Source organism: Agelaius tricolor, unplaced genomic scaffold, assembly GCF_023055355.1.
Source record: "Agelaius tricolor isolate 1412-34295 unplaced genomic scaffold, bAgeTri1.0.p SCAF_10, whole genome shotgun sequence".
NCBI lineage: Eukaryota > Metazoa > Chordata > Aves > Passeriformes > Icteridae > Agelaius > Agelaius tricolor.
The window spans coordinates 16,532,502-16,544,848 of NW_027269270.1; the positions used below are offsets into that span (position 1 = coordinate 16,532,502).

The window sequence follows — 12,347 nt, forward strand, 5'->3', positions numbered from 1 at the left end:
TGGGTGAGGAAAAGGCTGTGGATGCTGTTTACCTGGACTAGATGGTCCTTTGACACAATCTCCTAGAGCACACTCCTGGAAAAGCTGGCAGCACAGGGCTTGGCCAGGAGCACTCTTTGCTGGGTTAGGAACTGGCTGGATGGCCGAGCCCAGAGAGTGGTGGAGAACAGTGCTGCACCCAGTGGGTGTCTGCTCACTTGTGGTGTCCTCCAGGGATCAGTGCTGGGCCCAGTCCTGTTTAATATCTTTACTGATGAGCTGATTAAGGGGATTGAGCATGCAGCACTACAGGATGGAAGCAGAATGAGTGGAAAGCGGCCCAGTGGGAAAAGATGTGGGGGTGCTGGTCAACAGCAGCTGAACACAAACCAGTGCATGCCCAGGTGGCCAAGAAAGCCAGGGGCAATCCTGGCCTGTATCAGGAATAGTGTGGCCAAAAGGGCCAGGGGCAATGACTGTCCTGTACTCAGCACTGGTGAGGTCACACCTTGGGTGCTGTGTCCAGTCCTGGGCACCTCAGTTCAGAAAGGACATTGAGGTGCTGGAATAGGTCCAGAGAAGGGCAGCAAAGCTGGTGAAGGCTGCGGAGCACAAATCCCACAAGGAGCAGCTGAGGGAGCTGGGGGTGTTTAGCCTGGAGAAGAGGAGGCTCATCACTCTCCACAACTTGGTGGAAGGAGGTGTAGCCAGGTGGGGGGCAGCTTCTTTTTCAAGGCAATCTCAACCAGGACAAGAGGTCATAGTCTTAAACTGTGACAGGGACAGTTTAGGTTGGACATTAGGAAGAATTTATTCACAGCAAGGGTGATTAAACATAAGCATGAAACATGGACTGCCCAGGGAGGTGGTGGAGGCACAATCCCCAGAAGTGCTTAAGGGAAGACTGGCATGTGGCACTCAGTGCCCTGGTCTAGTTGACATAATATTTGGTCATTGGCTGGTCTCAATGATCTCAGAGGTCTTTTCCACCTACTTGAGTCTGTAACCCTGCTATTCTGTGACATTCTGAGTTTGTTTCAAGAGTCAAGTTTTCATCTAGATCATAATAATCTACTCATATGTGTGGAAAAAGAAATCTGAAATTCTGCTTGAACTAGTTTTTGTTCAGTTGTGCACTGGAAGTTGAAAACAAGACATGTTAATGCTTAAAACCACAGATGTTAAGGCAGTTCAGTACAAAAGCCTCAAATCTGATTCATCCTGCTAGCACATAATACAATTTATTTCAGCACAACAGAAGCAGATTTTAGGTAACTTAAATGTTTGATAACAGGCAGGTTTAAACATACTAACAACTATCCTGCCTTATTTATCTTTTATTGGTATGCTTGTATTCAGTGTTTCAGTTTCTGAGAGTCTACATTTGTAAGCATGAAAAAATATTAATTAGGGTAAAAAAATATTATTCATTTTCAGTGAGTCTATTTTAAAGCTGCTCTCAAACTGACTTATCCTTGTCACACTCTCTGTTGCTTCCTCACAGCCTAATTTTTACCTGTATTTTCATTTTTCAGCAATATTTTTGTGAATCACAAGCTCTGCTCAAAACAAAGCTCAAGGACAGATCTTTTTTGTCCTGATACTGCTAAGCAAGCCTCAGAGTCATCAAAAAAAAGGAGCCAAGATGCTTGAGTCACTCAAATATTAAGCAGTTAAGCTGTTACTTTCAATGCTGCCAGTAAGAACACTGAGTTGAACACCTTCCTTACACCACCCTCACACACTGCTATTTTCCTATGGGCTTCAGCTATTTCAAGTACCATGCCATATAATCCCTTTGAAATATTTTGCAAACTTAATCTTAAAAGGTGGTTTTCTTCATTTTATAGACCATTTGTGACCCAGGTTGATCTAGTGATTCCAGTTTTCAGTGTGTTTGTCTCCTGCTTATATCCAGTTATTCCTATTTGTCAGCCTTAAACATCCTGCATCATTCTTCTCCAGGTTTTATTTTCTTGGGGTTTACACTGCACAATATTTCCTCTCAGCTTTATTCTACTCTGAAACACTACTGTAGTCTCTTCCTCCAAGACAAGCTTTTTCATCTCCTCTCTTCACTCCCCTTTCAGATTAAATCATCCTTCTCATTGCCACATGAGATCCCATGATTACCTTATGCATTGACTGAGGTACCTATGTTTCACATGTAGATGAAGACAATTTAAAAAAATCCTTCATGTTTTTTATTTCTCCGATTAGTAACATTTCATTCCTGTTCAGTTATTTTATGATATTTTGGGGTTTGAAATAAATTCTATCCTCTGTCAAAAATCTTTAGGCAGGAAGATTTTTTGTAAATGAGTGCAAAAAACTGAGTTAAGTGCCATTCTAGTGTATTACTGATCTCACCACAACCTCATCTAGAAAACACTCTTCCTAATAAACTGTTACCCAAGCATAACTTTTCATTTTCTTTTCATTTTATTGCAGTCCTAATCTTCCATCTTTCACATAAAAATTTGGGTGCATATTTTAAAAGTACCACAACGATCTCCCCAGAAATAAAGTAAATTGCATGCATCCTGCACATCACTCAAAACCTGTCATTTATATGAGCAACTGCAGTGACTTGGGCAAGCATGTTATGCAACCTGTCATTTAAAAGCCATTCCAACAACAGCATAATGGATATCTAAGCACCTTACAGCTGTTGTGCAGATTGACACACCTATGGAGCCTGGTGTGCCTCACACAGGCATGGAAATGTAATATGAGTTACTATGGTTATGCTACTGAGTTGGTTCTTTCAAGAGATCTTTTCAAAACAGGAAGAATTCAAATACACCTGTTCCTGTTTGACATGCCATGTACATAACATACCTTGATTACATGTGTAATGTCAAAATTTTTCAGATCAAAATATCTGCTTATCTCTCTGGCTTTCTGCCACGAGAATAAATACGTTCCACATGACAGGGAAAATAAATTTGGTACAATTACTGCCCTTGATGGCAATTATTCAAGCAAAGCAGTACCACGAAAATAACCTATTATAATCCATGTTCAAGAAAATCTTTCATAATATGTCCATTATTATCTAGAGAAGTATTTTATAGAGGTCTCATTTTAGAAATGTCTCCAACCAAGGTGATTCCATAAATAATGCTTTCACAGTGGTTTCTAAGGTATCTTGTGTCTCCTTTGTGACGTAAACTGGTTGTTATGGAGATGGTGAAATATCAACCACCCTTTGTGAGACTGTGCAAGATCAATTTTAGACCCCTTACTGCAGTGTATTTTCTCTGCTCAGCTATAATCAGCCTTCCTTAGCAACAAAAACAGATGCATAAAAATTATGAAATGTTTTAAAATGAATGTTTGCACAATACTTTTAACTCTTCAACCTACAGAAATAGACCTGTGTGCATTTGTAATAGATAAATTCCATCCCAAATTCCCCAAAATTACCAGAAAAGAGGCTTGTTCTGTTCCAAAGGCTGAACAACTTACAGACAAATCCTGTTTCAATCCTTGTTTTTAAATTTCACAATCCATATCTTCCAGAAGTACTTTGTGCTCCTTAAAGCAGGAAGTGCCAAGATTGATATATTGTAAAGGTAAAACACATTGTTGAACAAACTTTACTTTGGTAAAGTACAAGCTTTTGTTTAACAGTGTGTTAAAACTTTTTAGAGCTTCATGAAATAGAAGGCAAAGGGTTATGTCTGGACAGTAATATGTAAAATTATGTAAGATACTTGAAAATGGGCTAAGCTACCTGTATATTATCTTTATCAATTTTTAAATCTATGTGTCTTTATCAATTTTTTAAGCCCCCGTGTCTAATTTTAAAGGCTCCAGTTAATGATTAAGGTTAAAGAACACACCAGTCAGTCAGGGTTTTGCAGCGTGCCAGGCTATAGCAAGACTGGAAAGAAGGAATTCCTCCTTCTCCCCCCAGTCTGTATTTATATCACAGACAAGCACCCCAAAATATACAATATTCAACTGGAAAGTTGTAACATTCTTAGGACCCTTGTTTATTTGTAGATTTCCTGTAATTTTATGGAAACACTACAGAGAAGAAAATAATGATTTTAGAAATCCATTTTTGTATACTCTAATAGTATATTACTTTTACTGAACAGAGGACAAGATGTAAAGCAGAAACACAGCCATAATGGAGGGAAGAAAAGATCCCTCCTACCATGGGGAAGTGGCAACAAAGTGTGTATTGCCACGAATGGAGAGAAGCCAGACAGGCACATTTGCCTACCTCAGGTGCCATCCAAAAGGGGGTTCCCACTGAGGTGTTTCTACGCAGCCTTGTGCTGGTGAGCTGGGCTGAAACACCTGCAACAACACAGAGCAAAGAAACTTGGCTGCAAATTCACTGTCATTTCACTAAGTTTATTTTAAGTATCTGGAAAACAAAACCCAAACCTGAGCACAGCTGCAGAATACCTGGCCAAGGTAGGGGTAAATTATTTGTTTGATTGATTTCAGCTTGCTGTCTTCTTCAGTTTATCAGAGTTGGTTTTTTGGTTTGTTTTTGTTTTTTTTTAAATGACTCTCAGTTTGAAGCCCTTTTATTCAAACTCAAAAATTCCATTGTCACATAAATATCCCAGATTTCTTTCTGCTGTTTTTGTAAGTATAAATGGGAACTATTAAAATTACAACTTGACTTTAAAACTTCTGTTTCAGAAATGTACTGCTTGAACATCACAAACAGGGAATTTGTTCATTAGTTCAACAAAACACTTATGCATCTGCTTAAATCTTTCCCTAATGAGAAAAGCTCAGAAGCTGAAGCTCACACTGCAGCTTGTACTTAGGGAATTAAACAAATACTTAAAACAAAACATTAGCTTCAGAGCTTTGCTGACTGGGGCTGGACCTACTGAAGCACAACTGAAAAAAAAAAACCAAAAAACAAAAGAATGAACTAGAGTGCAATCAAATAATATTAACAAATCAGAATGAACTTTGACAGCAAATCTTCTCTGCTCTGGTCAACATATAATTGAATGAGTTCAGTTCAGTAGCATTCCAATGAGGTGACACAAAGCCAATAATAACTTAGAAATACATTTTGCTTTAACATTTTTTAAAAACAAAAGCCACAGTTGTTTGCTCTTTTGGCATTACCCAGAGACAAAAATGAGCAGAAACACATATAACATGCATTGACTGCTGCCAATAAATAAAAAAGTTAGACTCATAAGTTAAATTGTTTGATTTCTGATTCCAAAATTCAATTTTATATTTTAAATTTTTTTTTATTTTTAATTTTTCAGTGTAATTGCAAGTCTTCAGTGATTTTGTGACTACCACTGGGAAACAGTTAACAGCTAGCACATACAACAAGCTTCTGTTCATTTCACTGTGATCTCTCTGCAGCTACCTTAATTCACAGCTGCTATCTAGGGATATTCCAAAACAGTGCAGAATACCAGAGCTGAGAGAGGGTGAGCATGAGCACAAATGAATGATAAGTTGCAGACATTTTAGGTCTATTTATTGTGACCATCATTTATTCAAATATATTATGCTGTTGACAGCAGTTGAGGGTAGAAATGTGTGTTATGTTGAAAAAGTCATCCAGTAAAGAAAAGCCTCAATTAAAGATATCTGTGTAACCCTCTCTGTGACCTAATATCCATATGTACAGCCTTGAATATGAAGCAGCTTTTTTAAAATCAAGATTCTGCCTCATTCTCTCAACTGAATGAATAACATTCACTGAATAGGTCTAATTTAATTTTTTAACCCCATTGATTTGAATTCTCATTTCTTATTTAATATATCCAATCCTATACTAAATTTAAAATTATTATTTTATTTTTCTTTTGACATATTTCCTTCCCCACTCACCAAGCAACAAATCTACTTAACATTCCCACAAAAATGGCAGAGGATTATTAGTTCCAGGGCTTAACCTAAAAATATCCAAAGCATCCACTGTGTTTGGTTACTTAATCTGAGATCTTTCAGTTGTCAGGCATTCCACAAGCCTCAACTACAGCTATAACAGATCTCAGCAGCAGTTCAAGAACACACAGTTCTTCTGCAAAGCAGGACAAGATGTTTCAAACTGACTATTGGGAAAATGAGGAACTGAGTTTGATGTAAGTGACCCTTCAGCAGAAGAAGAATAATCTCCAATTTGACGCCATTCAACTGTCTCAACTGCGAGTCCCTTCTCTTCCTGAATTCCTTGGAATTTCACTATTTATCTTCTACTTTCTGCAAAAAAATGAGACAAAACAGTTCTACAAACAGTATCACCTGTGACTCAGTCTTAATTCCCAGAGACTGTTCTGTGGCTATAGCAGTGGACTAAGACAGAAAAAAGAGCAACTTAATAAAAGCTTGGCACCTGATACTTCTTTAATCAGAAAGCCCATGGATATATTGGCATTTCTTGGCATTTCCTAACTGTTAAGCAGTAGGGAACACTTGAGATTTAAGTCTCATTTTTTTTCTGAGCCTGTCATATTTGTTGCAATTTTCTAGTGCTACTGTCCTAACATACAAAGTAAGAGAAAACCCCTGAAACTTAAATATAGACTCAGAGACCCATGGGACACCAGAAAGATTGGGAGTCTCAGTTTCACTGAATGTGCCACTTGGGGGTGGAGCACACTGGCCTGCCTTTAAGGCCTTTAATACATCTGATAAAAACATTTTGCTTTGGGGAGAAAAGCTAACTTTTCCCATAATGGAGTAAAAACAAAGATTAGACTGCCAAAATTCCCCAAATGAGAAGGGATCTTCCTCTCTTCTATTAGGTCAGGGACTCACTCCAAGTTTTGCTTCAGGTCCTAAGTTTCTCCTAGCACTATTTTAATTGCTGCCTTTATAATTCAAATAATGAATTTTGTCCCTAGTAGATACTAAGGAATCTCTTATGTGACAACTTACTTTAGCATCTTCAATACATATGTGTGTTAAATTTATAATACCATGACATCACCAGTACACAATTTTCTTTCCACTGCATAAATTTAGTATTTTAGGATTTTTAAAAAATATTATTTGCAGATTTTTTTTGACATATCATTCTACCCTACTCTCATTTTGTGAACATTTTTCTTTACCTTCATGCACTGCTAAACAAACATATCATTCATTCACTATTTTCAGTGGTGATTACCTCATGCATTATATGGTTTCATTAATAAATCATATTACTAATGATCTGCTTCTGTTACTTTTAATAAAATTGTCCACTCCCTTGCATACATATCTGAGGGACAAGAGTTTTGTTTATTTTTTTTTTCTAAGAGCATATTCTTAAAAATAAAATTTGAACTGACTTTAAACCCATTGCCAAGTGCCTTTCTACCCTCTCTCCCTTTCTCTCTCTTGTTTCTTATGACATATCCAGACTGGTAATGCTCAAATCTAAGAGCAATCATCACTAATTAAATGGATGTTGGGTTTTGGACCCGAGGGACTATTTTACCTTCTGCTCAGAGGGGAAAAAATATGCTTAAGGCTATCAAAACCATTTCAGAAAGAATGTTTCCTTTTCATATGCAAAAGACAGAATATCTAAATTTAAATTAGGAGGACAACTGCCCTGAAACTGACGTTTCTTCTAAAATGCAAAAGAGCTTTGTAAATAAAATGCTAGCTTCAGAATTTCAAAAATTATTAAATTATGTTTAAGCTTTTAAAAATTAAAACTCTATTACTGATTTTTAGTTAGAAGTTTTATGCTTGCTCTAATCAGGTTCCTTTTGCATTTTTCCTTCTTAAAATAATTCTGAGTATGCTTCTGAAAAAGTCTCGCTGTGACATTCTGCCTTCCCAGGGGAAAGTGAACAGAGCCTTTGGCTAAACTGCATGTATCAAGAAAACAAAGGGGAAGTGGTCATTACCAAAGTCAACGAGCTTGACTCCACCTTCTGTTGTCAGGAGAATGTTGTTCCCTTTCACATCACGATGAATGATCCGGTTATTGTGTAAATGCTGAAGGCCCTATATACCAGCAGTAACAAAAATAAGTTTATTCCCTTATTTAAAAACAATTACCCTGCTATTAGGGAACACAATGAAGAAAATCTGCACACACTCTACAGAAACAGCTGTCCACTGGATGACATGCCTTTATACAAGCCCTGCTGTTGTAACAGCCCATGTAATATTGCTCCCATTCCCACACTCTATAAATGGAGAATGTATGTATGCAATAAGTGAATTGCAGCCTCTGCTGTCATTGCAAGCCCAATGAAGATCCTTACCAAGAGAGCCCCATATAAGATGTATGAGATGACAGCTTCATCCAATCTTCGGCCACACTTCAGCAGGCCTTTGACAAGCTCTGTGACAGAACCTCCGTTGCACAGCTGGAAAGGGGGGAGTTGTGAGGAGGGGAAAAAAGCAAGTCCTCAGTTACTCAATATACTTGTTTAGGCTATAAACACCTACCATGCAAAACTGTGCTACGACACAAGTCAGGGAACAACACAACTCCTTTTATTGGTGATGTTAATATAAATCACAGCAGCCTGAGTAAGGGGAGGGAAGAGAAAACAGAAAATTGTAAAGTGCAATTTATAAAATGCAACAAAAAAGATAAAAATAATATGAACAAGACCGTATCTCAAAAGAAGATTCATAAATCCAGTTTAGATTATTTGAGTATTTTCACAATACGTGCATTGTCTTTTTGAAAAAATCCTTCTGTGCAAAGGCCAGACAGAAAAGATTGATGCTCTTGATAACTGGGAAGCAACAAATTGGTCATTTTAAACTTTCACTCCATCAATGCTCCTGATGGCAGGCAATATAAAATAGATAGAAGCCATATATCTATACTCAGATTTGATGCCATATACTGTCAACAAGAGAGAAACATTCTAATCTAGAGAAGCAGCTTCTTGCAAGCATTTTCTACTAATTGGCTCCTAAACATCAAAAGAGGAGGAGAAAAGATAAAATTAGAATCTTTGAAAACATGTTCTCATCCACACCTTAAGTTTACGGTCCATACCATTCTAAGCAGGTATTGATATCCATCCTTCCTCCTCTCTCTTTCCTTTAATTACTTTGATATTCACAATTGTTTGACCAAAAAAGAAAAAGATGGGAGAATTGACTGCCTTTCTTTTGCTGAATTTTCTCATCTATGCTGGTTTTGTGGCCAGCACCCTTACCAATGTTCCTGCCAGAGAATCACATGCATTGCAACACAAGTTCATTTAACATTATCAGTTTAAAATACCACAGCATAAATCAGGAAAATAGTATGAAGTTATACAAACTCTCAAGATTTGCATCTTTCAAGTAGCTTTTATGAAAGAATGTGTATCAATTCAACCACTATTTTCTGTTATATGCTAATACTTTCCTTACCTTATTACTAACTTCCCCTTTCATCAAAAAAAAATTCGCTAGACTAGAAGTTTGAGTTAATGGAAAAGGACCTTGAAGCAAAATTTCATCACTTAAAATATTGACAAGTTCTGTAGGAATTTGGCTTTATTTTTTGATTCATTAGCAGGGAATGTTTTTCTTATATTTCATAAATTTGTGGGAGCATTCAAGTCAGTATCAACTATCAAATGAAATTTGATGTATTTACATGAAACTGCATGTTATTCTTCCCATGGTTAACCATTTGCTGACAAGTCATTAAGCTAAAGTTTTCCTTGTATTGCATTAAATGTTCTGTTTAGACAGACTATACTAAATTTATCTCTAACCTATAAAATACTCATAAAATATATAAAAGTATGCCTAAACTTAAACAAAAAACCCAAGCTGGTTGCAACTGAAAAATAATACAGACTGACAGCTGTTTGGTAGGATATGGTAAATGAATGCCTGACTCAAAAATATATCCCACAAACACTACTGCAGCTGTGCCACTATTCTTGAAACTCAGCAAAGACCTCGAACAGAATGAATCTGAAACTTTCATTACCACTTTACACCTAATGGTAATACTTCAATAGGTGGAGAGATGCACATTTATATGAAAAAGTTGAGAAGCTTGCTTTACATTTGTCCAAGACTTGCATCATCATAAAAATACTTAAGGTATTTTTATCACCCTTTTTGTCACTTTTGCCACCCTTCCTCATCACAAGCATTTATCAAATTAAGTTCCTGCTTGTAGTGAGTAAACACGGCAAAATTGTGCCTAAAGGAGAAAAAAAATCCATCTTTTTATTACAAATTTTGGAAGTCACACATCAAATAACTGTATTTCATCAAAGACTTAGGGATCAAAGTCTGAATACTTTGTATATTCCCTTTTACTGAAAACGAGTAATTAATTTATAATATCACAAGTCACTGTTATGCATGGATAAATATGCTGTAAATTCCAAGGCAAGGAATAGTTTGGGTTGTCCGATAAATTCTTCCATATAAGGAAAACACATTTTTAATAATGTCAAATTTCTTCCAAAATCTGGATTATGTGTACCAAAAGCCACCTGAAATGCACACTGATAAAGTACACACACTTACAACTTGTTCAAATTCTACATTAAGTTTTATTTCAGAGTATACGAGGATTTTGTTCCATAAAATTCTGTCATTTGGCACTTGATCTTTGGCACAAGACTCTTTTATTAAAAAAGAAAACACAAAGGAAACCAAGCCCAAACTCAACACAAAGACAGCACGCATATAAAAAAACCAGCACCAAATCAAAAATACTAAGGTCACTTTTCAACAGTTACTGAAATTTAAGAGGAAACACATTCAAAAGTTGTTATTCAAGCAACATACTGCTCCAGTACATAAAAGTTAGATATTCTGTTGGGATTCCACAAGTTGTAGTGGAAATAAAGATTCCCCATTCAAAGATGGGGAGTGGAATTTTTAAAACAATCAATAATTAAAAAGTGAGTCCTAGCTTTTACCAGTCTAGTTATGAAAGAAAGAAATGCTTGAATGGTTTGCCTGTGCAGAGTTCTGCATCAATTAAGCCTAGAAAGAAATCCTCATTTTACAACCACCTTTGGCAGTCACCTAACTTTGGAGGAAACAAGACCACCAAAATACATTTGACATTGTAAGAGTACTGATTGGCACTGAAAAAGAAGAGTGAATAGAAGGCATTTCTGTTGCTAGGTTTCCAACAACAACCAGCCCTTGGTTTAAAATTACCATAAAACAGACTTTCCCATTACACTTTCTCTGTTCACTTTTGCAGTAGGCAGCTTATTCGTTAACTACCCTCCACATCACTACTTCATCATCCTTTGCACTCCTCTCAAATGTTTGAGTTCTCCAAAAAGTTTAAATAAATGTCTTATCTAATGTTTCCTCTAACAAGAAAAAAAAAAGAGCTGCTTATTTTGGAGGCAGAATTTAGCAACTCAAACAGAAATTAAATGCAAGACCATTTCTGATTAAACACATTTTGAAGTTTGGACGTGATTTTCAACAGTAGGCTAGGACACATCATCCTATCAGAAAATTATGAAAGCCTGTGACTCTTTTAACAAAAACAAAAATCCAACCACATATGCTAAGGTAAGATGTAATATTGTCAAAATGTTTTTACCTCAAGTACTAGCCAGAGCTGTCCTCCCACATATTGATCTGCTTTGTAAAACATTCCATAAAATCTAACAACATTAGGATGATTGGGAAGAAACTGCAAAATATTATATTCAGCTTCAATTTCTTCATCTACATCCTAAATAAAAAACACAAACATACAGAACATATAAAGACAGTGACTCCAAATAAAGCAAGAACAAACTGTCATGGATAAAATGAACTAATTTTTCTTAGTTTGTACTTTTAAATAGTTTTACTTTAATGCAGCTAAAAGTACACTATACTGGACATGTAATACATATAGAATTGTGACAATTGTGCTCTTATATATAAAAAAAGTAAAGCCTGTGTAAATCAAGCAGTTGTTCTTCAAGAATTCTTTCTGTACATAAATATACTTAATAAGAAAATTAAAAAATATAATTAACTCTGCTCAGTTGTGTAAGTAAGAAATTTACACATGTATGACTTTTAACCTGTTTTTAATCATGCATGTTTTTAACATGTGAGCTAAACTTAAATACATGAACCGTTAATTTATTCCTTTTTCTATGGTCATCAGATAGGACTAAACAGAGAACCATTTCACTAAGCCTCAAAGGGGCCATCAATAAAACCAAATATGTCTCATGATGAATGACATACACCAGAAACAATCAAAGAGACACAAAACAACCACCCATGAAATAAGAAAAGGTTACTAGGTACTTGTTAATGAAAGAATTCTGTGACAGTCACAAAATAATGTTTATACCAGTACACAGGCCACAGTGCTTAAGTGCTCAAACTTCCCTCATTTCTGCACAGACTTAGCTATTAGAAAATTTAAGCCTGTACCTTCCTCAGATCCATACAAGAGAAAACCACAATAAATT

General features: G+C 36.2%; 1 protein-coding gene across 1 annotated transcript in view; it reads right to left on the bottom strand.

The window, feature by feature from the left end:
- Positions 1-12,347, bottom strand: part of MYO3B (myosin IIIB) — a 186,983-nt gene that overhangs the window by 153,597 nt on the left and 21,039 nt on the right. Inside the window, exons 4-7 of the mRNA XM_071434937.1 lie at positions 11,474-11,608; positions 8,193-8,297; positions 7,830-7,929; positions 4,217-4,293 (exon numbers count right to left, since the gene is read on the bottom strand). Coding sequence (XP_071291038.1) covers positions 4,217-4,293; positions 7,830-7,929; positions 8,193-8,297; positions 11,474-11,608 — 417 coding nt within the window. The remainder of the gene's footprint in view (positions 1-4,216; positions 4,294-7,829; positions 7,930-8,192; positions 8,298-11,473; positions 11,609-12,347) is intronic.